Here is a 27,946-nt window from a genome sequence, read left to right on the forward strand (position 1 = left end):
GTAAACCACAATAATCATAAAAGATGACTGTAACTAAGAGTCTTTCTGAAACTAGAAACCGCGAGTTCAGGCCCAGACCTCGAGAACCCGAGCTTCGCCCTCACTGAACCGCCCCCACAGCCGCTCCCGCGAGCCCGCGCTTACGCTTTCCGGGCGGCGCGCAACGCGCTAGCTCCGCCCCCTGGCCCCGCCCCCGGCCCCCCTTCTCGGTCTCAGGAGAGCCGACGCGCACAAGCAGGGGTGTGCGGCTCTGGGACGTGCGTTCCCGCTTGTGGGTGTGAGACATCCCAGCTCCTCTTCCCCTTCCGTGAGTCCCTCCTTTCCTCGCAGACCCCACTCGTCGTGGCTGGCTGCCGCCGCAGCTCTCGTGCCAAGCCGGCAGTGCGCGTGCGCGCGGGCACGGGCGCGCGGCCGTCGGGCCCCCGCGCTCCCTCCCCCTCCCGCTCCTCTATAACTTGGCTGGCGTGGAGGAGGCGCCGCCGGAGTCGGAGGGCGGGGAGCTAGGAGGAGGGAGCTCGAGAGTTGTGGAGACTACTGACTAGGAGAAGTCGCAGCCCGCTCAGGCCCGCGTCTTCCCGCTCCCCGTCTTCCTCTCTCACACACCTACTCCGCCCTCCACCCCAGCCCCCGCGCTCGCTCCTTCTCTCGCCCGGGGTTCCTGCCGGTAGCTCTCCGGGTCTTGGCGCGGCGGGGGCGCCCCGGGGGTGCCCTCGCCCTCCCGTTGCGGGCGGGCGGGCGGTATGTGGCGCCTGGTGCCCCCGAAGCTGGGCCGCCTGTCCCGCTCCCTGAAGCTGGCGGCGCTGGGCAGCCTGTTGGTGCTGATGGTGTTGCACTCGCCGTCGCTGCTCGCCTCTTGGCAGCGCAACGAGCTGACCGACCGGCGCTTCCTGCAGCTCAATAAGTGCCCGGCGTGCTTTGGCACGAGCTGGTGCCGCCGCTTCCTCAACGGGCAGGTGGTGTTCGAGGCGTGGGGCCGTTTGCGCCTGCTGGACTTCCTCAACGTGAAGAACGTGTACTTCGCGCAGTACGGCGAGCCCCGCGAGGGCGGCCGCCGCCGAGTGGTGCTCAAGCGCCTTGGCTCGCAGCGCGAGCTGGCGCAGCTCGACCAGAGCATCTGCAAGCGGGCCACCGGCCGGCCCCGCTGCGACCTGCTGCAAGCCATGCCCCGGACCGAGTTCGCGCGCCTCAACGGCGACGTGCGTCTGCTCACGCCCGAGGCGGTGGAGGGCTGGTCGGACCTGGTGCACTGCCCCTCGCAGCGCCTTCTCGACCGCCTGGTGCGCCGCTACGCGGAGACCAAGGACTCGGGCAGCTTCCTGCTCCGCAACCTGAAGGACTCGGAGCGCATGCAGCTGCTGCTGACCCTGGCCTTCAACCCCGAGCCGCTGGTGCTACAGGTAGGCGCGGAGCCAGGGCGGGGGGCGTCCTGGGAGGGGCCGCGCGTGGGAACCGGAGTCGGGAGAAGTGGCTCCGCCCGCGCTCGCCGCCAGTTCGGACTCGGCCAGGCTGGGCCGGGTGCAGGCTTGGGAAGGGGCGGCTCCGGGGGAGCCCCGGGGCTGTGTAGGGAGGCCGAGGGCGACTCGGCTGATGGAGAGTATGCTCTTGTCACCTAGATTCGGGCGCATTTCGGATTTGACTGCGGATCCTTCAACGCCAGAGGGAGTGCGTCTCTTAACGCTCCCCAAAATGTCTCTGCCGCGAGTTTCCTTCCGCTCGCTTCCCTGCCTTTCTGCTTTTATCTGCCGGGGCTTGCAGGTCCGCGGCGCAGGCTGTTCACGAGCCCTTGGACCCTTTCTTAGTTCCTCTGAAGTGTTTTACACCGCGTTCGCTCTTCTTTTCTGGCGCTGGTGGCTGGCCTAACTTCGGTCTCAGAGTCTTTGTTTTCCCTCATTTACCTGGCAGTCATTTGGACAGCTAATTCGGGGACAAGTTGGGGAGGATGAAGTCGGAGAATGGGACAGTGGCCGGGGTGGGGTTAATCCGTGAGCCGAGCTTTGGGTGGGATTAGAATCAGAGAAACAGGAAAAGTAAGGCAGCGTCGGACTTGGCTGGGAGGGCTTAAGGCCAGAAGGACATTTTCATCCTGATCCTGTGACCTGCCCTGTTCATCTGGTAATCTAGTTGAAGGGAGGTGAAATAGTAGGCCAGAGCGAGTATCAGGGAAGGAGATTCTTGCCTTTCACCAATTGCGTTATTTGCTTTCGTCTGATTTTATTCTGAAAAGTAATGTGTCTTTTAGGGGAATAGGATGGAATCTCTTTACTGGTGACATCAAAAAGAGAACAAAAAACAAAAACACTGTTTACTTTCGGAGTATTTACTTGTTTCTGCACATTCCCACCCGGCTTCAGTGCGGTGTCCTTGAACAGTGATTACAGCTGTGGGGTTGTGGTTTCTCTTGCTGTCTACAGGAAAAGTTACCGTGCTCCTTTCCATGACAAGAGAAAAAAATGATTTAAAGTTCACAAGTAATTTTGGTATACTTCACATTCTTTCTGGGTTTTTAAGAATGTCACTGAGGGCTGGAGGGTTTGTACAGGGTGTTTTTTTTGTTGTTGTTTGTTTTTTTTTAATCTAAAATGCATGAATAGGAAAGTGCAGATTTATTTATATTACTTTCTTTTCTCAAGCTCCACACTATCCATTTTAGCCAAAAGAAACCAGCTTCGTTTGATTAGTTCAGCCAAATAATGTAAAACAAATATTTTGCCTCAAATGAAACTTTAGTGTGGGTCTTAATAAATTTCAGGACATCAGAGGCTATGTGTATTGGGTTAATTTTAAAGTCAGAGTGTATTTTAAATACTGCTGTATCTCCTAACTGAATGGATGCATAAAACTGGTTAAACTTTCCATGAAATTTTCTTTATTCAGTAGTTTCCAAACTAGTCAGTCTCTAAAGGTTTAGCCTATATCTATGATGTACATACACTTGAACTGAAGTTTCTCATTAAGCTATCTTTAAAAAAAGAAAAAAAGCCTTGTTTATATTAACAAGGTTGGTTCATGGAGATTGTTAGCAATTTGCTGAAGTAGATACCTGGACAAATTCTCTGAGACCCAAAAATTTAGCAAGAAGCTATCTTAGTGTAATATACATTTACTATACTTAAAATGCTGGCGTCCCTACTGAAAGATTTTTTTATTAGGTAATTTTGAATAGTGGTGTACTAGTAACAACTAATAGTAGAATTGATATTTTAAGAACATTGTGTAGCCAGTTCTTTGTAAGTGTAGTCATAGCATTGAATTTGAGAAACTTTGGCATCTGATTTTACGCTAAGGTAAATTTGTGCTTTGTGCAGGAAGGTTTTATATTTTTTTAAGTTTGAACTTATCATGGCATTCTCAGTTTACTTTGTAGTTGAGATAAAGTGTGCTTTTATCTTGTTTTCTGTTTAACTTTTCCCTCAAACGTACTCTTTATCTCTTCTCATCTTTAGTGATGAAACAGCCTTTTTTGAAAATGCCCAATTATTTTCTTATATATGACACATAACGGCACAATTGCTCTGAGTGGGTAAATAGATGGGCCATAGGATAACAATTTGTTTTTAGTATGTGATGAAACATGTCTCAACATTTTAGAGTGTGAGATTTGTAAATTACATTTTAAATTTACACAACCCAGTTCCCGGCAATAGTACTAATACTAATATATGTATTATAATTATAGCTAATTACGTGTGGTGTAGTATAATTTAGGGGTCTTTAGTACCAACCAGTCATATAGGCATGTTATTTTTTTAAAACTGGATTAACAAGCAAGTAGAGGAAGAAGATATTTTTAAGTAAAAGTCTTCGTAGAGCTGCTGCTTTCTTTGTAGAATCACTTGATCTTTGGTAAAAGCTAGTGAATTTACAAGTCTGAACAATATACTTGAGGACTGATGATTGTATAAAACCACCAAAATGGAAGGTATCTCAACATTCTGTGGTCAAGTACAAAGGTTGCTGTACAGTAAGTCAAATTATGATGTTCATTACCTTTGTTAGCTAGGAAACTACATTTTTAGTATTTATACAGGTTTCTATAAAACTGTTTATAGCTGTTTACAGTAATATTGGGATATTAATTGATACTTATAGAAAAACTCAGATTTGGCTGTTTATTACTTCATGTATTAAAAAAAAATTTTTTTAAGAGTACAAATGTTTTACAGCTTTAAGAGGAACTCACTTTTTTCCTCCAGGAGAGGGAGCTACTTGTCGAATTTTTGGACAGCTGGTGACAAACTAGATTTTTCTTACATTGTCCAGAAATTAACAACTTTAGGGGAAAAAAAGTCTTCGAACTGACTTCATCAAAGTATTCTTAACAAAACTTCCAGTATATTAAGAATGCTTCAGAATAAGCATGTAAAAATTTCTTTTGATAAGGTGGTTAAGAACTGAAAAATACTTATGAATTTAATCCATTAAACTCACCTCTTCTGATTTGGAAAAAAACAGTAAAATTTGAAGTTGCTATTATGTCTTGAAAGGAGAGGTGAAAGATACTAAGTGTCTGTAAGATGTGTACACACATACCTTATCTATGTAAGGCTGTATAGATTTGTAATATAAATTTCCCTATATAAAATGGCTTGAGAGTACGGCTTTCTTCCTATTGTTGGATAGTTTCACTAGTTTACAACAGTTTACCCATAGAATTATTGTCTTCAAAAAAATGTTTATAAACATCAAGCAACAAGAGAATGCTAGTAGTACCTTTATCTTTTGTTCTAATACTCTCTTTTCATCTTCACATTTTTACTTTACTAAGAGGTGTATTTTAGTGCCAAGTATACTGTAATCCTATGGAGAAAAATGGGGGAGAGGAACTTTGTTGATTTTTATATTGTGTAGATAGGAGTCTTGGAGTATTCAAAAATTGAGTTATTGAAGTTATTGGCAAGACGACAAGTTATGGTTGATAACTTTTCTATCAGTATTTGTATTTCACCTATTGAACTTACAGAAAGAGAGAAAGAGAAATGCTGTCTGGATTTCTTGAAGTTCAGACAGAGTCTCTGACTTTATAACCTGGATGTAGTGAAGATGGTCTTGTTTGTAGGAAATGGAGAAAGTTCTTTGTTAAGGGGGAAGAGCTGGGAGTTTTACTATTTGTGGAACTTCATTTGCTTTACATTTTCTGAATCATAATTTTAGTAGGATTTACTTTATTTTTATAGTATGTGACTATCATTAAGCTATGGCTTTTAAGCTTGTTTTTCTGTTCTTGTAAATGCTGTAATACATGCAAAATACTTCACGTAGTATCTGACAAATTGTAAGCATTCCATGAATGTTAGATATTAAATAAAGTAAAGGTAATTGTAACTGCCTGGTGCATTTGATCAGCTGTTTTGAAGCTCATGTGGGGTATGGATCACCTTAAAAATAACAGTGATTTTGAATATCAACCATACTTTAGTTATACTGATTTTTGTCCATTTTTACTTTATTTTTTTTTTTTGTAGAAAACCTTCAATGAATGTTTTTGCCCTTAAAAGTAATTTATATAGGGAACAACATTTTTTTTAAGTTCACTGGTAACAATAGAGTTTTTGAAGTAAACAAATAGATTATTTAGCTAATGGTACTTTAGAAAAGTTGATAGATTTTTACTGTTGGACTCACTCTCCTCTTTATAGAATGAAGCTATTGGATTAGCTCCTTTCAGCCCCAACATTCTGGGGCTTCCAAACTCTTGACTTGAGAAATTTGGGGTTTTTTTTGTTGTTGTTTTCTTTTGAACTTGACTTTAACGAGTGGGTTTAATTAAGCTCTTCTGAAAGGGGATTGGGAGTTGGATGCTGTCTTTCAAGCCTTTTTTCTCACCCCCTACACACATGAAATCAGATTAAACCAAAACCAAAACCAAAACCTTCCTTTAAGGGGAAATATGTGGAGTTAAGGGTAGCTAAGGATCTTGTGAGGCAATAGTGTGCAAGATCTTTTCTTTTCAAACAACAGCTTAAGGAACCACCTACTTCTCCTTCACTGGCTGTTTCTTTAGTTACTGTCTTCCTAGATTTCGGCTTCAAAACACATTGGAGATGGTTCCTAGTAGAGCAGTTTTTAATCTAATGAATTTTGTAAGTTTTTGGACTTTTTGTGGCTTTTCATCTGAGAGTCCATTAAACAAAAATAATAAAAAAATTCTGTGTACCTCAAGTCCAAAAAGGGGGTGGGGACTTTTATTTTACAAAGACCCTAGAAACGGACAATCACTCTTAAGAAAGCATCACTTCCGAATCAGTAGAGCAAAGTCATTTGGCATCCTGGTCTAGTTTCTGGACGTATCCATATCTTTTGACCATTCTGAATTTTGTTCTTTATATACGTTTGTCTAGTCTTTGAACTATTCTTTATATTTCCATTGCATAGGTTAGCACATATTCTTCACACATGTTGGGAAATAGAAGGCTTGTTTTTATAGGTCTTCTGGACATGGGTGTCCAGCTTCCCAGGGGATTGTCAAACTGGTTTTTATTCTGTTTTTCTGGTTTGTGGTCTCTGGCTTACTTCCTATTTTTCTGTCATTGCTGCTGACTCTTCACAGAATGCTGACTTTTTCTTTCTTCACTTTCACTCATTACCTATACGTTAAATCATGGCCTTATAATTTAAATCTTGCATTTTTCTAATACACTTGATGAACTTTAGTAAATGGTTGTAAAATGACTGAAAATTATTAGTGTAAGGTGAGGTTAGTATAAGGTGATAGGAAGTTGTCTGTGAAATTCTTGGGAACTTTTTGAATTTATAACCAAAAGAACTGAATTTGTCTGTTCATTTTACAATCTGTGACAAGGCATTTGGATTGAAAAGATGGAAAAACGGCCCTAGGAAACAAGTAGCTTACTATGTAGGAGGTAGGTACACAAGTGACTAATTAATATACAATCCATGTAATGTAATAAGCCCTATACAAAAGGTGTATATATACACTGTCACATGACTCAAGGAGGGACATCTCATTGTATATTGATAGGAATGGTACCAGGGAATGTTTCAGAGATTTTGCCAATAGATGGAGGTGGAGAGTGGGAGGAAGGGTGGAGGAGACAGTATTGATAGAGCATCCGGTTCACATTCTGTATTACCACAAAGTTGTTGGATGGTATTGAGCAAGTCACTTAATGTTTCAGATTCTAAGTTTTTTTCACCAGTAAAATGGGGTTGTTAATACTTACCTAACAGGATTGTTTTAAAGATTAAAGGAGAAAGGATTATTCAAGTAATATCTGTTAAATGTTTTCAGCTGTAAAGCTTTTTACAGTGTATTATGTCTTTGAAAATCAGCTTATTCCATTTTTAGTCAGCTATAATAGTTAAAAGTTCTTTAGTACATTATGCTGATATCTGTCTTAGAAATGTAAAAATCCTACTTTTCTTATTGCAGACATTGAAATGTCACCGTCCTTATATATACATACATCATATGTACCTATTCAGGCTATAATTTTTTAAGAATAGCAGTTTAAAAGGGGGTTAAGGATTTGTCTCATATGAAGTATACTGAATAGAATGAATATGTTAGGAAAGAGGGTTTAGATAAGGATTAAGAAATAAAAAGCAAATAGTTTCTTTTTTTCCTCTGTAAATCATTATTATAGTTTAATAATTCTATTTAGTACATTTGTAAATGGTAGTACAAAAAAACAGGTTAAGTCTGGAACTTAGACTCAGACAGAATCTTAAAATATTTGTAATCTGAAGTAAGTATGATGCTTCAGTGTCTTCTTTGTATTTTTTCTTTAATGCTTTTTTTGAGGTTTAACTCTGAAGTGAAAAGATCTGACAGTAATTATGTGGAATTGGTCAATAGCGCCAGGAACTGATCTGTACACCCTTGGGACACAGTAAGGGTCAGTTGACACTAGTAAACTTACGCATTTTTAAAACCTGTGAACAAGTGATTTTTTTTTTTTTTTTTTTTGGTGGGGGCAGCATTTCTTAAGCAATTGATTCTAAAAGATAATGTATTTCTGTTAAATTTAGTTTTTTAAAAATGTGTTTTGACATCAGTTTCCAATTTTAGATACAGCTGTTGGAGATGATATTCAGTAAAATAACACAACTTTACTATTTCCAAGGCATTGCTTAATATCGTTGGAATTTGAGGTGGGTGGAAAATGGCATTCAGAAAATTATTTCATGAAATAAATGGGACATATGCTAGGACTTTAAAATCTTGAAATTGTTAAGCTTCTACAGTATTTGCCATGGATTTTGGCTGCTATTTAGCAGTATAAATTAAGAAGCTAAGATCTTAGAGAAATTTTAGCAAAAATTCAGTAACCATTAAATCATCCCAGTAATTTTACTATATCTCCCCTCCAGACAGTTCACCAAACTGTGAACACATTAGTGTGTCACCAGTACAGTTGACTAATCTTTATGAACAGCTGTTACAACATGTGTGTTACTACAATGTGATTTCATTCAAATTTGGGCTTTAAAAAATAATTTTAAAACTTAAGTTAGCTCTTTCTTTCTTTTCTGTCTTTTGATGGTGTCTCTCTTTGTCACCCAGGCCAAAGTGCAGTAGCATGGTCTCAGTTCACTGTAACCTCTGCCTCCCGGGTTCAAGCAATTCCTGCCTCAGCCGCTGGGATTACAGGTGCACACCACCACGCCTGGCTAATTTTTGTATTTTTAGTAGAGATGAGTTTCACTATGTTGGCCAGGCTGGTCTTGAACACCTGACCTCAGGTGATCTGCCCTCTTCGGCCTCCTAAAGTGCTGGGATTACAGGTGTGAGCCACCGTGCCTGGCCCCTTTAAACGTTTTCTATCCTTTTGATGACATATACTTTGTAAGAGTATTTTCAAGCTTAAACTTTTTAATTTTTTTGTAGAAATGCCAGTTATGTAGAAAATCGATATTCACATTTTAGATTGTATGTTTTATTAATAGTTTTTTTGAAGTTAGTTTATTTATACTAAGAACTTTCAACTTTAACAAAAATCAGTCTTGCATGGTAACACATCTCTTGGTCTGTATTTGTTTTCTCTCTTAAGGCCAACTGCAAAGCTATGTTCCTTTTAGTGGAATCTTATGAGGTAATGAAGTATTATAAAATATTTTATATTGTATAAAAGGAATTTTGATCTTTTAATTTTAGTATATAATGTTTTTGGTCATGTAGGAGAAAAAAGAATGCAAGCACTTTTAAGTAGACTCTATTTTAATCTATTAGTCTTATGTCATTTATTGTTTGTAAGTAAATAAATAAAACCAAAATGTATTCGTTTATGTATCTTTACTCATATATTCCATGTCTACCTTTTTCATGACTGTGTTATAACATGATAGAGTGAAATGGCCTTATTAACCTGGCAGGATGATGAATATTGATCAAAGGGTATTATTGTGATATTTTAAAGACTTGTTTTTTAGAATAAATATACCACAGCATACTGTTTGATTTCAGTATGTAAGATAATCTTGAACATTAAGATTTTGACGTGTGTTTGTTTTTGCATGACATACATATAGACCACGCTGTAAAGCCTGTTTTGAAGATTTCTGTTTGATTCTGTAAGTCCCAACATGATCTGGTCCTTGCTTCACTTTCCAGATTCCATTACCTCAAGTCATTTCTCCATTCATTTCACTGCAGCTGCTTTGGTCTTTTATTCATTTCTGAGAAGATTTTCATGTGCCTAAACTGCCCCATCTCCAGTCTGCTTAATATTAAACTCTTCCTTTAGGTCTCAGCCTAGGTGTAGATCACTTAGGGTAAATAGTCAATCTTACATTATTTTTCCAGCATAATGGCTTCTGGAATGCTGCTATGTAATATATAACCTGTTACCTTTATAAAATCTGAAAAATTCTTAAACAGATGGTAAATAAGCAAAAACAAAAACAGAAACAAAAAACCCAAAAAAGCCACCCCAAACTAATAAAGTTTAACTTCAACAGAAGGCTATTGGCTTGAGGGGGGTTGTATTAATCTATCTTTTGAATCTATTTTGACTCTTGCAAAGGTAATTATAGCTTGACCTAAATTTGCTTCTTACTACCTGTGTGACTTTAGGTAAATCATTTAACACTGTACTAATAAGATTGCATGGGATTTACAATTGAGGTACTGTTAAACTCTAAATTTCTTTGATTTTACATTTTTTATTGATCACATAAAATACTTGATTTTGATCTTGGTAGATTATAGGTTATTTCAGCATTTGGAATTTGTTTTGTGCTTATCAGTAATAAATAAAAAGCCAGTTAAAATACTGTGTTTATGTGTGTACATGTTTCCAGTTTTTAAATTTCTTGCACTTTTAGTGCTTGTGGATGCTGTCTACATTTCTTATAGCATCAGTGGTTTTAAAGGTTTAGTGACTAGTCTATATATTTCATTATGAATTAGAAATTACTAGAGCTCAGTAAAGATGTTTCTCTAATTTAGTGATTCTTCACTCTATTTGGAAGGGGGTTCATTATTTGTAGATGCCGTTTTAGTAGGTGTTCAGTAGGTGCATGAAAATAAGCATATCTCTTGATGAATGTCTGGAATTGTTATTAAAAAATTTTAAATAGAGAAAGGTCAGGTTACCCACAAAGGGAAGCCTGTCAGACTAACAGCAGATCTCTCTGCAGAAAGCCTATAAGCCAGAAGAGAGTGGGGGCCAATATTCCACATTCTTAAAGAAAAGAATTTTCAACCCAGAATTTCATATCCAGCCAAAGTAAGCTTCATAAGCGCAGGAGAAATAAAATCCTTTCCAGACAAGCAAATGCTGAGAGATTTTGTCACTACCAGGTTTGCCTTACAAGAGCTCCTGAAGGAAGCACTAAATATAGAAAGGAAATACCAGTATGAGCCATTGCAAAAACATACCAAATTGTAAAGATAATTGACACTGTGAAGAAACAGCTTCAATTAACGGGCAAAATAACTAGCTAGCATCATAATGATAGGATCAAATTCACACATAACAATATTAATCTTATATGTACATTGTGTAAATGCCCCAATTAAAAGACACAGACTGGCAAATGGGATAGAGTTAGAACCCACCAGTGTACTATATTCAGGAGAACCATCTCACATGCAAAGACACACACAGGCCCGAAATAAAGGGGTGGAGAAACATTTGCCAAACAAATGGAAAGCCAAAAAAACAAAACAAAACAAAAAAACCAGGGGTTGCAATCCTAGTCTCTGATAAAACAGACTTTAAACCAACAAAGATCATAAAAGACAAAGAAGGGCATTTCATAATGGTAAAGGGATCAATGCAATAAGAAGAGCTAACTATATATACTTGCACCTAATACTAGGAACACACAGATTCATAAAGTTAGTTTTTAGAGACCTACAAAGAGACTTAGACTCCCACACAATAAAAGTGGGAGACTTTAACACCCCACTGTCAATATTAGACAGATAAACGACCAGAAAATTAGCAAAGATATTCAGGACTTGAACTCAGCTCTGGACCAAGCAGACCTGATACACATCTACAGAACTCTCCACCCCAAATCAACAGAATACACATTCTTCTCAGCACCATATTGCACTTATTCTAAAATTGACCACAAAATTGGAAGTAAAACACTCCTCTGCAAATGCAAAAGAATGAAAATCTTAACAAACAGTCTCTCAGACCACAGTGCAATCAAAGTAGAATTCGGGATTAAGAAACTCACTCAAAGCCACACAACTACGTGGAAACTGAATAACCTGCTCCAGAATGACTACTGGGTAAATAATGAAATTAAGGCAGAAGTAAATAAGTTATTTGAAACCAGTGAGAACAAAGATACAACATACCAGAATCTCTGGGACACAGCTAAAGCAATGTTTAGAGGGAAATTTATAGCATTAAAGGCCCACAGGAGAAAACGAGAAAGGTGTAAAATCGACATCGTAACATTGCAATTAAAAGAACTGGAGAAGCAACAACAAACAAATTCAAAAGCTAGCAGAAGACACGAAATCACTAAAATCAGAGCAGAACTGAAGGAGATAGAGACACGGAAAACCCTTCAAAAAATCGATGAATCCAGGAGCTGGTTTTTTGAAAATATTAAAAAAAATAGACCGCTAGAACTACCATCAGAGAATACCATAAACACCTCTACGCAAACTAGAAAGTCTAGAAGAAATGGATAAATACCTGGACACATATACCCTCCCAAGATGAAATCAGGAAGAAGCCGAATCCCTGAATAGACCAATAACAAGTTCTGAAATTGAGGCGTGATTAATAGCCTACCAACCAAAAAAAGCCCAGGACCAGATGGATTCACAGCCGAATTCTACCAGCGGTACAAAGAGGACTTGGTACCATTTCTTCTAAAACCATTCCAAACAATAGGAAAAGAGGGACTCCTCCCTATTTTATGAGGCCAGTATCATCCTAATATCAAAACCTGGCAGAGACACAACAAAACAAGAAAATTTCAGGCCAGTATTCCTGGGCCAATATTCCTGATGAATAACAATGTGAAAATCCTCAATAAAATACAGGCAAACTGAATCCAGCAGCACATCAAAAAGCTTATCCACCATGGTCAAGTGGGCTTCATCCCTGGGATGCAAGGCTGGTTCAACATATGCAAATCAATAAATATAATCCATCACATAAACAGAGCCAATGACAAAAATCACATGATTATCTCAATAGATGAAGAAAAGGCGTTTGATAAAATTCAACACCCCTTCATGCTAAAAACTCTCGATAAACTTGGTATTGATGGAAGGTATCTCAAAATAATAAGAGCTATTTATACAAACCCACAGTCAATATTATACTGAATGGGCAAAAACTGGAAGCATTCCCTTTGAAAACTGGCACACGACAAGGATGCCCTCTCTCACCATTCTATTCAACATAGTATCGGAAGTTCTGGCTAGGGCGATCAGGCAAGAGAAAGAAATAAAGGGTGTTCAAATAGGAATAAAGGAAGTCAAATTGTCTGTGTTTGCAGATGACATGATTGTATATTTAGAAAACCCCATCGTCTCAACCCAAAATCTCCTTAAGCTGATAATCAACTTCAGCGAAGTCTCAGGATACAAAATCAAAATCAATGTGCAAAAATCACAGGCATTCCTATACACCAATAATAGCCAAATCATGAGTGAACTCCCATTCACAATTGCTACAAGGAGAATAAAATACCTAAGAGTACAACTTGCAAGGTATGTGAAGGACCTCTTCAAGGAGAAGTAACAAACCACTGGTCAAGGAAATCAGAGAGGATACAAACAAATGGAAAAACATTCCGTGCTTGTGGATAGGAAAAACCAGTATCATGAAAATGGCCATACTGCTCAAAGTAATTTATAGATTCAGTGCTATCCCCATCAAGCTACCTTTGACTTTTTTCACAGAATTAGAAAAAAACTGCTTTAAATTTCATGTGGAACCAAAAAGGAGCCCGTAGAGCCAAGATAATGCTAAGTAAAAAGAACAAAGCTGGATGCATCATGCTACCTGACTTCAAACTATATTATAAGGCTACAGTAACTAAAACAGCATGGTACTGGTACCAAAACAGATATATCGACCAATGGAACAGAACAGAAGCCTCAGAAATAACACCACACATCTGCAACCATCTGATCTTTTGACAAACCTGACAAAAATAAGTAATGGGTAAAGGATTCCCTATTTAATCAATGGTGTTGGGAAAACTGGCTAGCCATATGCAGAAAACTGAAACTGCACCCCTTCGTTACATCTTATAAAAAAGTTAACTCAAGATGGATTAAAGACTTAAACATAAGACCTAAAACTGTAAAAACCCTAGAAGAAAACCTAGGTAATACCATTCAGGACATAGGCATGGTCAAAGATTTCATGACTAAAACACCAAAAGCAATGGCAACAAATGCCAAAATTGACAAATGGGATCGAACTAAACTAAAGAGCTTCTGCACAGCAAAAGAAACTATCATCAGAGTGAACAGGCAGCCTACAGAGTGGGAGAAAATTTCTGTAATCTATCCATCTGACAAAGGGCTAATATCCAGAATCTACAAGGAAAAACAAATTTACAAGAATAAAACAACCCCATCAAAAAGTGGGTGAAGGATATGAACAGACCCTTCTCAAAAGAAGACATTTATGGCCGGGCATGGTGGCTCCTGCCTGTAATCCCAGCACTTTGGAAGGCTGAGGCGGGTGGATCATGAGGTCAAGAGATTGAGACCATCCTGGCCAAACTGGTGAAACCCTGTCTCACTAAAAATACAAAAGTTAGCTGGGCATGGGTGCACATGCCCTACAAAGACTTGGAACCAACTCAGTCAATGCCCATCAATGATAGACTGGATAAAGAAAATGTGGCACATATACACCATAGAATACTATGCAGCCATAAAAAGGATGTGTTCATGTCCTTTGCAGGGACAGGGATGAAGCTGGAAACCATCATTCTCAGCAAACAACACAGGAACAGAAAACCAAACACCGCATGTTCTGACTTATAAGTGGGAGTTGAACAATGAGAACACATGGACACAGGGAGGGGAACATCACCCATCAGGGCCTGTCAGGGGGTACGGGGCTGGGGGAGGGGGATAGCATTAGGAGAAATACCTAATGTAGACTACAAGTTGATGGATGCAGCAAACCACCATGGCACGTGTATACCTATATAACAAACCTGCACGTTCTGCACATGTATCCCAGAACTTTATAATAATAAAAGTGTAAATACTTAGGTAAATAATTCCTTACTACATAGTGTTGAATGTGCAACGTACCTTTCATATCTTTTTTTCTTTGATCCTTAGATTGCCCTGATGAATATGGTGATACAAATATTCCAGTTTTACAGAGGAAAAAACCAAAGCTCAGAAAAGTTACTGCTTTGCCATCGTTATAGCTAGTGAGATGTAGGGGTGGAAGGGACTTCACAATCTAGCATTGTAATTTAAGATTCATTTTTCTACTTATATACTATATTGGCCGTTAAATATGGAAATTTTATGAAATATTGTATTCCTATAAAGAGTATAAAGTATCCAAATTTTCCAGTCTTTAATATTGATTACATACATTACATATCACCTTCTCTTAAGGCAACGTTAGTAGTTTTGTTTCTGAAATCTTGGCTTTCAGATACTGTCAGTATGTGCAATATTGTTATTAGTATTATTTGAGTTGTATGCTATCCGAGAAGTAGGTTGTGGTTTTGTAACCAAATTTTAAAAAGATGCCTAGACGTGATTTATATTACACTTCAAATTCAAAACAAATTTTGCTTTAAAAATTAAAAGTGAAAGCATTTAATATTTTTTCAGCTCTTAGCAGTTAACCTTGCTGCTTTTCTAAAGACATCTTCTTTAGTTATTACCAACTTAATTTTTAAAAAAAATACAGTTATAGAAAAGTAAATATATAATTGTTTTGGGCCTTTGTACAACCGTTAACTAATATTTACTTTAAAAAATTCTACGTTTTACACTTAATGTCATATATTCAATCCTGATTAAAAGCCTAGCAAAATTAAGTGACGTGCCTCCAATCCTGAGTTAGGACTGATATCATTCTAAATTTAAATGTTCCTTTTTTCATTTGAAAAGTATTTGTACATTTTGTTCAGTTGTAAATAATTTATTAAAATCACATTTTATTGTATTACTTTAAACTATATGCTTGTGCTAGACAATCTGAAAAATCTGATTTTAAATTTTTTTTTAAATAGAAAAATGTAGACCTTAGCAGTAAACTTTCTATCCTACCTAATGTGTTTTATGCACTGTGGGAGTTTGGTAATCAGGAATAAGTTATTTTCTGACTGCTTGATAAGTTTAACAAATCCAAGTTCTAACGTATATAAATTTTGTCTCTCAAACTCTGCTTGACCATGGTAATTTGGTTCTAAGCCCGAATTACATTAATCGCAAATTACAAATTTTTGGCTTTCCTTGAGGATTTTGTTTGGACTACAGTGTGTTCAATATAATTGTATTATCAGTAATGAAATCTGACTTTTGATTAGACAATGAAAAATTCTTACCATCTGAGCAAATGGTGTGAATTCATTTATTAAAGTTCTTCCGAAAGATTTGGTAGCAAACTATATGAAAGAACTATAGTGCTCTTCTTAAAATGAGGCATAACAGAATTTCAGTTAACATTGTCAGAAAGCACTCTATGAATATAAAGTTGCTCAATGTGACATTTACTTATATATGTTACCCTCTTCTATGGGGAACTTGGGTAATGAAGTGTAGTTTTGACTGCCGTTTGTCAGTTGGAAAGGTTCCAAAAACAAGGAAGCATTTGTACATGTGCAGATGTTGGCCCGGTTCCTCATTTCTCCTGTTGTCAAAGACCATTTTATTTTCACAAAGATATGTTTGTATCTGTTCTACAATATGGCATGTGAATAGTATACCAGTAGTGTATGGAGGAGTTTTTTGTTTTACTTTTTGCATGACAAAACTGTGTAATCTTACATATTTCTTATTTTAGTGCTTTCATTTTTATGTCAGGGTCTTTATACCTGAATGTTTCTGGGAAATAGTTAAATCTTTTGTAATTGTCTAACAAAAATTTCAAGGTCATGGAGGTATTTTAAGTTAGGGGAATCGCTGAGAATGCTGTTTGGTTCCTCAACAGTTTTTGTATTGCACATTGGACACAAGTAATCTCTTTTTCTAATTGGACACAAGTAATCTCTTTTTCTAATTCCCAAAATAAATTTTAAAATTATCAGGCAAGGCACAAAATTAGATATGTGTTTACCTCTAATTTCTAAAGAACCAGTACCTATGACCTCCTAACTAAAATGGAATCAATTAAATTACTTTGATTAATGATTCATATATATCTAAGTTTTTCATTTACATAATTAGGATTTCATCACAAAGCTGCAATATTAAAACTTAAGAGAAAAACGTTACATACCCAAAGAACAAGTACAGATATTGTGCATTGTTATAGTTGAAAGGGAGCAATTGAAATTGGTAATTCTGGATAAAGTATAATTCTCGATTTGTTTTTTGTTTTAAAGTTGATAAAATTTTAATGCAAGGATATTGAGTTGTGACAGTTTTATAAAGCTCAGGGCAAAATTAATATTGCCTGTTTTCCTAAGAGATACAAGAATAGGAGCCTGATTTTGGGGTCACTAAGTGTATGTAGATTGTTCAGTTTGTAGCAATAGAGTATTGATATAGGCATGCCTTGGAGATATTAAGAGTTTAGTTCCAGACCACCTCAATAAAGCAAACATCATGATAAAGTGAGTCATGTGAATTTCTTGGTTTCCCAGTGCATATAAAAGTTCGGTTTACATTACACTGTAGTCTACTAAGTATGTAAGCATTATGTCTAAAAAACATATAGATACTTTAGTTAAGAATACTTTTTATTTTTGGCTAAAGAATGTTAATGATCATCTGAGCCAAATCTTCAGTGAGTTGTAATCTGTTTGCTGGTGGAGGGTCTTGCCTCAGTGTTGATGGCTGCTGACTGATCAGGGTGGCTATGACAGTTATTTCTTAAAATAAAATGACAAATGTAGTTTGCTGCATCAGTCGACTCTTCCTTTCACGAAGGATTTTTCTGTAGCTTGCCATGTTTTTCATAGCATTTTACCCACTGTAGAATTTCAAAATTGGAGTCAGTACTCTCAAACTCTACTGCTCTTTGTCAGCTAGGTTTATGTCATATTCTAAGGCCTTTGTTGTCATTTCACTAATATTCACAGCATCTTCACCAGGAGTAGATTCCATCTCAAGAAACCACTTTCTTTGCTCATCCATAAGAATCAACTCCTCTTCTTTTCAAGTTTGATCGTGAGATTTCAGTAATTTAGCGTCCACATCTTCAGACTCCACTTGTAATTGTGGTTCTCTTGCTATTTTCACTCTATCTGTAGTTACTGCCTCCACTACAGTCTTGAGCCCCTCAAAGTTATCCATGGGATTTGGAATCAACTACTTCCAAACTCTGTTAATGTTGATATTTTGACCTCCTCCCATGAATCACAGATACACTTAATAGCATCTCGATTGGCAAATTATTTTCAGAAGATTTTCAATTTATTCTTCCAAGATCCATTAGAGGAATTACTATGTATTGCAGTGATAGCCTTACAAAATATTATTTCTTAAATCATAAGACATGAAAGTTGAAATTACTCCTTGATCTGTGGGCTGCAGAATGGATGTTGTTAGCAGGCGTGAAAACAACATGAATCTCCTTGCACACCCCCATCAGAGCTTTTGAGTAGCTAGGTGCATTGTCAGTGAGCAATAATGTTTCAAAAGGAATCTTTTTTTCTGAGCAGTAGATCTCAATGGTGGGCTTAAAATATTTAGTAAAGGATGCTGTAAACCATTGTGCTGTCATGCAGTCTTTCTTGTTACATATATAGAGTGAAGGCAAATCAATTTAGCATCATTCTTAAGGATTCTGGGATTTTTGGAATGGTAAACAATTATTGTTTTCAACTTAAAGTCACCAGCTGCATTAACCCCTAACAAGAGAGTCTGCCTTTGCTTTGAAGCTTTGAAGCCAGGCATTGACTTCTTGGATCTAGTTGTGAAAGTCCTAGGGAGCATTTTCTTCCAATAAAAGGCTGTTTGATCTACATTGAAAATCTGTTGATTAGTCACTTTCATCAGTTATCTTAGCTAGATCTTCTGGATAACTTGCTGTGGTTTCTATATCAGCACTTGCTGCTTCTCTTTGTACTTTTATATTATGGTGATGAATTCGTTCCTTAAACTGCATTAACCAACCTCTGCTAGCTTTAGGCTTTTCTTCTGAACTCTGAGCCTTCATAGAATTGAGGAGAGTTGGGTTCTCGTTCTGGATTAGGTATTGGCTTAAGGGAATGTTGTGACTGATTTGATCTTTCACCCAGATCACTAAAATGTTCTCCCTATTAGCAATAAGGCTGTTTTGCTTTCTTAACATTTGTGTGTTCACTGGCGTAGCACTTCTGATTTCTTTTGATAATATTTCCCTTGCATTCACAGCTTGGCTGTTTGGGTTAAGAAGCCTAGCTTTCTGCCTATCTCAGTTTTAGATGTGCCTTCTTCACTATGCCTATTGTTTCTAGTTTTTGATTTCAAATGAGAGACCTGCAACTCTTTTCATTTGCTTACTTAGAGGCCATAGTAGGATTAATAGGCTTATTTTCAGTATTGTTGGGTCTCAGGGAACAGGGAGGCCCGAGAAGAGGGAAGAGTTGGGGGAACGGCTGGTTGGTGGATCAGTCACAACACACACATTTATTGATTCCTTTTTTTCTCCAATGTTCATTTTCTAATATGTATTTTAGCAGTGGAAAGTACCTTAGATAAAGCCTATTATTTTACTTAAGGTGAAAATGAATGTTCATGGCCATGGAACACTTTTCTTTTGATTTAGGATGATAATCCTCCCAGTAGTTTTAAAATCCATTAGAAAACCTTGCTAAGATGAGAATAATTTTGAGGCTGGGCCAAGGAGAACAGAAAATATGGCTGGGAAAGGGAAACAAGATAAACTTGGACCAGATGTGCTCAGAATGGAGGTTGCATTAATAGGATATCGGTTTGTCCCTTCCAAACCTTTGGATGTAGGGTAAAAGACACCTCTCAAGAATCTTTCCCTGAATTCCACCCCACCTGCTTCCTGACTAGGTAAGGCCCCTGCTAAATGCTCCCCTGGGACCTGCACCGCTGCTTAGTAACTAACACTTTTCATATTCGTATTTGTTTGGTGTCTGCATGCTCTTCTAAAATAAAAGCCCATGGCTAAATGGAGACTGTTTGGTTCACCCTTAATTGCCACCATAACACAGTTCCTGATGCCTGGTAAATAACTGCTGGTTAATAGGCTGCAGTGCTATCGGTTTAAATAAAAGGATTGGTTGACTACATTTACACAAGTGAAGAAGATAAGGGAAAGCATAAATACTTTCAGATTTGGTAATAAAGACAGTATCTTCCCTCTTATTGATCAATGTGGTTCTTAGATTTTGATAAGCAAGACTTGTCATCCTATTTCAGCTTTATAGTGTAAAGTTCTCTATTTAAATATTTTTCAGGTCCATAGTACTGGTATGAATTAGGAAAAAATGAATTTAATCTCTAATAAACTGTCAAATGTAGTAAGAAAATCCAAAGTCATTCCTAGTAGCAATTTCTACTGAAAGGATCTGAGGATAGACCTAGGATATATTCATCAGAATCTCTTGTAATATTAAGATAATTCTTTTGTAGAGTTTTCCGTCTGATGAAGGTTGGCCATTTGCAAAGTATCTTGGAGCTTGTGGAAGAATGGTGGCTGTAAATTATGTTGGAGAAGAACTGTGGAGTTACTTTAATGCTCCATGGGAGAAACGAGTTGACCTCGCTTGGCAATTAATGGAAATAGCAGAACAGCTTACAAACAATGACTTTGAATTTGCACTCTACCTCCTGGACGTCAGCTTTGACAATTTTGCAGTTGGTCCTAGAGATGGGAAGGTAATCATTGTGGATGCTGAAAATGTTTTGGTTGCTGACAAAAGATTAATTAGACAAAGTAAGTATATAGTTTTTAGATTTTTTTCTACTCATTTTTTCCTATGTCAATATAATGTTTATACTTATATGAAATGAGCCTTGAATTTCCTCCTTAGATGGCAACTTTACACGTCTTTCTTTGCTTTATATAACCACTGTCAATAAACGAATACAGATACTCTTTGACTTACTAGGGTGTTACATCTTGATAAACCCAGTCTACGTTGAAAATATTGTTATTTGAAATACATCTAACATATAGGGCATCATAGCTTAGCCTCGCCTACCTTAAACATACTGAGAGCACTTACATTAGCCTACAGTTGGGAGAAATTGCATAAAGTAAAACTTATTTTATAATAAACTGTTGAATATAATTATATTCAAGTAATATGTTGAATTCTGTACTGAAAGTGAAAAACAGAATGGTCGTATGGGTTCTTGAAATATGGTTTGTACTTTATTTAACTATTTTGGTGATTCCTGGCACTGCAGCTGTGAGTTTGGTTTGATATTCTGATTATTACATCTCACCCAAAACTTTGCTCTCCGTTTGTTTTTGAGTTCTTCACAGGATAGATGGATAGTGTCTGAAGTGTTTTGAAAATTAAATGCCATGGAAGTTTTAAAGCGTCAGGGACAAAGCCTGTAGGTCTAGAACCAATTCAGTTAGAAAAACCAAAGGGTGAGGGTTTTATATTTTTTAATCCCTTCTTTCCCCCTGATAAAAGTAATATGAATATCTTTTGACAAAGGCTGAAAATTTGTGGCACCTGGGGAAAAGTTTACGTGACAGCCATATATTAGGTTGACATTTACTTTTTGCATGATCTTAGCATGATCCTATTAAATACTTGATTTTCCCACCCCTTTGTTCAGATTTTATACTTACCAGACTATTTTCTGATTATTTATTGACTTGCCCCGTAGATCCTCCTATGGGAGGTGAACATCCTGCTGAAATATTCTACTCTCTATTTACCTCTTCCTACATTTGTGAATATTGTAGCAGCGTATACTATGCTTTCTTTTTTAAAGTGTACACAAGCAGGTGGTTTTTATTATATTCATAGAGTGCAATTTTCCTAAGCTTAAAAAATTATTTCAGTGTTTATAAAAATAATTTTTTTATAATTCATTTTATGCAGACATTCCTGGAATAATTATTACTAATTCCTGACCTTAGATGAATCCAACCATATAGCTTCTGTATTCTTGCATTTCATACAGTGAGCATTGCTCTAGTGCTACTTTAAGTGTGGTCATTTCTTTTCAAATGTCTCATGGGTCCTCTAAGTAGCCACTTTGCAAAAGCCTCTGTCTATTCATTCACTCCCTTTTCTTTCCACTTTCTAGTAAATTACCTTTATTTTATTTCTTCACAGGGAAATTGAGATTTTGCTGTGGCAAATCCCTCAGTGTCCTTTATTGTCTAAACCTCATTAAAACAACACACATTGGTCTTTCTTTTTCAGATAGATTCTTCTTTGAGAATTTGTTACATCAGTTACCTTCTTCAGTGTCCCACCTCCTTCCTTTAATATCCAACGTTTCTTTTGCCTCCCTATAAAAAGTATATATAAGATTCTCTTCTGCTTCTCCTTGCTTGTCCACTGTTTTATTTAAAAGTATTTATTGCCTTTCTGCTTCCTCAGCCTCTGTTCATTCCTTAGTCCATTAAAACCTGACATAGACCTCTGCCTTGCCATTAGCAACCACCTAATTGGCAAATTTGTGAAGTGATTTTGACTAGTATCAACTTCTTGAAGTTTTTTCCTCCTTTGGAATAGTAACCCTAAAAAAACATTAATCTTACTACTCCTTTGCCTAAATGGTTTTAATGACTTCCCATTGTTCTTGAAGTACAATCCAAACACCTTACCAGGGCATAATCTGTAATCTGTGTGACTTGGCCCTCTTCTGATTGTTTTTTTTCTTTTTTTTTCTTTTTTGAGACAGGCTCTCTGTCACCCAGGCTGAAGTGCAGTGGCATGATCACGGCTCAGTGCAGCCTCGACCTCCCTGACTCAAGTGATCCTCCTGCCTCAGCCTCCCAAGTAGCTGGGACTACAGGCATACACCACCATGCCTGGCTAATTTTTTTATTTTTTGTAAAGGTGGGATCTTGCTGTGTTGCCCAGACTGGTCTCAAACTTGTGGGCTCAAGCAGTCCTCCCACCTTCGCCTCTCAAAGTGCTGGGATTACAAATGTGAGCCCACCCCGCCCAGCCTTATGTATGTATGTATTTTTTTTTTTTTTTTTTTTTTGAGACGGAGTCTCCCTGTGTCTCCCAGGCTGGAGTGCAGTGGCGTGATCTCGGCTCACTGCAAGCTCCGCCTCCCGGGTTCACGCCATTCTCCCGCCTCAGCCTCCCAAGTAGCTGAGACTACAGGCACCCGTCACCACGCCCGGCTAATTTTTTGTATTTTTAGTAGAGACGGGGTTTCACCATGTTAGCCAGGATAGCCTCAATCTCCTGACCTCGTGATCCACCCGCCTCGGCCTCCCAAAGTGCTGGGATTACAGGCTTGAGCCACCGCGCCCGGCCATATGTATGTATTTTTCGAGTGTTTCATTTTTAATACCCCTCTGTCTATTGCCCTCAGTGCTTCTGCTACAATGGTCTTTTGTTTTCCTGAATGAATTGGCCCACTTCTGGGTATTCCCATATGCAGTTTCCTCTTCCAAAAATGTCTCTTCCTTCCATATACAGCTAGCTATTTGTTTTTCAAGCCTTGGCTCCTTCAAGTACGTGTGTGCTTATGTGTTCTCAATATGCCTATTATCCCTCTTATCTCAAACTCATGTGTCAAGTCTAGTTCTAGTTGCACATATGACATGCCCACCTGATACCTTATAGCTCCTTTATATTTATGTTGTCTATATATAAAATATTGACACTATTATGCAATTGTACATACCTTGTCATCCAATTAGAACCTTAAACTTTACCCATATACTTACTTATTTTTACCTGAAATGTTTCCCCAATCTAGCTTTTCATTCTGGGCCCTCTATAGTTGCTGTCATGGTCTTAATCCTTCCAGTCTTCAGGCCACAGTTATCTTTCTATAAAATAAATTATGGTCATGATTACACAAGTTACGACCTATTTCTCTAGCATCACCTGTATCTCCTTGCCAACTACCTTTCTCACACTGTAGCCACAGTGAACTTATTGCCTCGTCAACCAAATGGACCAATCTCTTAAGTCCATGCCTTTGCATATACTGTGTCCTGAACCTAGAGTGCTATTTTTCCTAGTTTCTTTTCAGATTTGTTACTTTTAAGACCTAAATCAGATGTTCTCCTTTTTGCAGTCTTCTACAGCCCCAGGGATAAGTGCGAATTCCCCACTATTCCTGTAGCATTGTGTCATTTTCTTTATGGCACTTTCTGTGTACCATAGAAAGTCACTAGACTAAACCTGTAAGTGGTAGGGACCTTTTTGAATCTTTCTGCCTAGCGTTGGTGGGCTCTCAGTGAATGTTTGTATGAATTTATATATTTAAATGTTTAAAGTTATAATATACTTTTACCTAAAAGTGTAGAACAAATACTATTAATTAGTGAAATATTCTATTTTTGGAAGCAATGAAAACTATTTAAAACATTTTTTTTCTACTTCTGCTTTTCCTCCTTTCACAGATAAACCTGAAAATTGGGATGTATGGTATGAAAGCAAGTTTGATGACTGTGATAAGGAGGCTTGCTTATCATTTTCAAAAGAAATTCTTTGTGCTCGTGCCACTGTGGACCACAATTACTATGCTGTTTGTCAGAACCTCTTATCCAGACATGCCACCTGGCGTGGCACTTCTGGAGGACTCCTTCATGATCCACCAAGTGAAATTGCCAAAGATGGCCGGCTCGAGGCCTTGCTGGATGAGTGTGCCAACCCAAAGAAGCGCTATGGCAGATTCCAGGCTGCAAAAGAACTGCGTGAATACCTAGCACAATTAAGTAACAACGTGAGGTAGTCTATGGTGACCTTTTCTTTTTTCCTTCATTTAAACAGCACTGGCTAAAACTAAACCACCAAAAAACTATCTGAAAAAATGAAATTTGGAAGTGTTACATTCAGAGGATGATAAACTTGCACTGATAGATCTTAATGTTAACATCCATCAAAATAAGACATTACTTCAAAAATCACATGATGCTTCTGCAAATAAGTATGTTCTTATACTTTGGAGGCTTGAGCTGTCATCAGCTGCTCCCCACTACACCGGAATGCTTGAGTGGATTAATGAATATTGTTAAGCTATTGGAAATGAGTCTGATAGTACATTGACTTGTGTATCAAAGGGTACTTGGTACTTAGTTTGCATTTACTATCATGATTTTGTGAATCTCTTGCATTTACTTTGAATGTCAAGTCAGATTGGCCTGTTTTATAGGCCGCTTTTTCCTTCTGATGTGTAGGGTTTTTTCCCATTTTTGTTTTTCTTTTAAATTAAATTTTGAAAATTCAGGTTACTGTAGGTGTTCATTTAAATTTTTACTAGTTCTCATTCAGTGCTATTTGGTACATATTTACTGTTAGGGCAGGATTCCCAGGTTTACTGTGTGTGTGTTTTTTTTAAAGAAAGCTAAATATTATATTATGTAAATACTTCTTTTCACCACCTTCTATAGTTTCACCATTGCATGGTATCATTTCAGGTTATTTAACAGTTACATCCCTCTATGCCAATAATTACAAGTATACACTAAACATGAAGTTTGGCATATGTTGCAAAATGTCATTTATCTTTTACTAAAGACTTTAAGAAGAATATACTGGAATCTGTATCTTGATGTTAATTTTGATTCAGAAAAAAAATACAACCCAGTATCTAAAAAGTGTTAACTAGTCCAAGATAGTAATGCATATGCCAAAGAAATCTTACAGCTAGTCTCATGTTTAGAATTTAAAATAGAATTGGTCACCTACTTATTCTTACCACCGTACTTCCAGTTTTCTAGCTCTGTCATTATTAAATTCAGATCTTCCTGATGATTCTTTCTGTTGAAAGTTAAACTACTGCTTTTAAGTAATTTAAAGTTATCCTACCTTTTACTAGTAGGTAGTTTTGCAAAAGTAACATGGTAGCCATTGTTTGAATTTAATTGGGCATCATAACCTTTTATTTGTTGAGGAACTAATCATTATTACTGTAAAGCAGACAAGTTAGCCAGTCAGCCCACTTTGGTCTTCTTTACCTAATGGTTAAACATCAAAACATCAAATTTAATTATTTGCATAGAAATGTGTGGGCTCTTTAAAAAATGTTACGGTATGTAAGTTGACTATCACTAACAGGTAATATTTTTCTGTTTGAAGTTGTTACTTTTGTTTACAGCAAAATTTGATGTAGTGTGCAGTAGTGAGCTCTAGACTGATCTTTTTCTAAATCAGAAAGTGATTAAAGTATGCACAACCAAAGCCACGTTTTTCTTTTTCATTTATTCAGCAACTATTTATTAAGCATCAACTCAGTGCCAGGCACGTTACTAGCTGCTACATACTGTCTGAACATGACATATGGTTAAGTAACTTTACAATTATTATCAAATACTTCAATGTACATATTTCTTAAGTTGAAATAGCATTAACTAGGATAATGCATTCATGTTATTTTATTGTCTTGTGATAGAAATTCAACTTGTACCATCTAAAACTAGGTTGCTATAAAAATAGGAGGATGAAGTCAATAAAGTTAATTCCAGTTTAAAAAGTGGAAGGAAAAGGTAAGAGCTCTCCATTATAAAATAGTTGCATTATGTTAATTTTTACATATTAGTGCATTGCATATATCAACTGGCCCTCAATGAAACATTTAAGTGCTTGGAATTTTACTAAACTGACTCTTTTGCAACTTTGGGAGATTTTTGAGGGGAGTAGCTAAAATTGCCAAACACCTCTTACTCAAAACTTCAAATAAAATACACATTTTGAAAAGGGAGCACCTTTTATATTTGATAAGTTTTCATTATAAACCTTACAATACCAGTCACAAAGAGGTTGTCTGTCTATGGTTTAGCAAACATTTGCTTTTCTTTTTGGAAATGTGATTGCAATTGCAGAACAGAAAGTGAGAAAACACTGCCAGCAGTGATTGCTACTTGAGGTAGTTTTTAATAACTACCATTTCCCCTCCATGAAATTATGTGAAATTTATTTTATCTTTGGGAAAAGTTGAGAAGATAGTAAAAGAATTAGGAATTTAAAATTACAGGGAAAAATATGTAAGTGAAAAGCAATAAATATTTTGTTCACTTTGCTATCAAGAAGTTCACTATCAGATATTTATTATATGGCAGCAATTTATATTTTTAATCATTGCCCATTAATAGACGCAGTAAAATATTTTTGAATCAGACATTTGGGGTTTGTATGTGCATTAAAATTGTCTTTTGTACTGTAAGTTACTGTTAATTTGAATATTTTATCAAACTGTCTCCCTGTGCCTTTATAATATGAAGTTGTTTCTACAACTTTTAATGATCTTAATAAAGAATACTTTAAGAATGACACTTTTCAGACTATTTCTTAATTTCAGATATTCACATTTTCTTGAGTGGAAAGTTTGAGTAGATAAGTTACTAGTTTCCTCTTGCATGCACTTTAATTAGAATTTTGAGGGAACTACTGATTGGTTGTACACCGGGCTTTAAGGTTGTGTGTGTTTCCTTTTTCTGTAGTAGTGAGTTTTTAAAAAATTTTTACCACTAAAATGGAATTAAAAAAAAAAAAAAACCTCATTACGGAAATTTTCAAATGTATGCAAGAGAATAACATAATGAACAGTAGTATAACTATCATTACACTAACTTCAAAAGTTAAAAACATGTGGCCAAACTAGTTTCATCTCTAAACTACTTGCTTCCAGCTTATTTTGAAGCACATCTGAGATGTATCATTAGATTTATATTAGGCATTTTCTCCTAGTAAAACACAATACTGTTTTTTTTTTTTTTTTTTGAGACTGAGTCTCGCTTTGTCACCCAGGCTGGAGTGCAGTGGCACGATCTCGGCTCACGGCAACCTCTGCTTCCTGGGTTCAAGCAATTCTTGTACCTCAGCCTCCTGAGTAGCTGGGATTACAGGCGCGCCCACCACCACGCCCGGCTAATTTTTATATTTTTTGTAGAGACGGGTTTCTCCATGTTGGCCAGGCTGGTCTCAAACTCTTTACCTCAAGTGATCTGCCTGCCTAGGCCTCCCAAAGTGCTGGGATTACAGGCGTGAGCCACTGCTCTGGTCTTACAATATTATTTTACATCTAAAAAATTACAGTACAAACTCAGTATCACCAAAGGAGGAAAACTTAAACACCATTGTTTTTCTCAGAAACACTGGATCCACTACAGGGATTCTGAACCACTGGCTGTATAGACGGAGTAATTTCCTGATCAGTAAGAGTAATAACTGAAATTGATTCCAACATGCTATTATAAATATGTAAACCTATGCATTCAAAATGCTACTAAAA

At 37.4% G+C, this 27,946-nt stretch overlaps 1 protein-coding gene across 1 annotated transcript; it reads left to right on the plus strand.

The window, feature by feature from the left end:
• The first annotated feature begins 478 nt into the window (after positions 1 to 478).
• On the plus strand, positions 479 to 26,987 carry DIPK2A (divergent protein kinase domain 2A). Its single transcript, XM_005546012.4, has 3 exons — positions 479 to 1,397; positions 20,183 to 20,486; positions 24,117 to 26,987. The coding sequence occupies exons 1-3, from the start codon at positions 741 to 743 to the stop codon at positions 24,446 to 24,448; spliced, it is 1,293 nt and encodes a 430-aa protein (XP_005546069.1). The 5' UTR covers positions 479 to 740; the 3' UTR covers positions 24,449 to 26,987.
• Positions 26,988 to 27,946: the final 959 nt, after the last annotated feature.

The sequence above is a fragment of the Macaca fascicularis genome, chromosome 2 (assembly GCF_037993035.2).
Source record: "Macaca fascicularis isolate 582-1 chromosome 2, T2T-MFA8v1.1".
Lineage (NCBI taxonomy): Eukaryota > Metazoa > Chordata > Mammalia > Primates > Cercopithecidae > Macaca > Macaca fascicularis.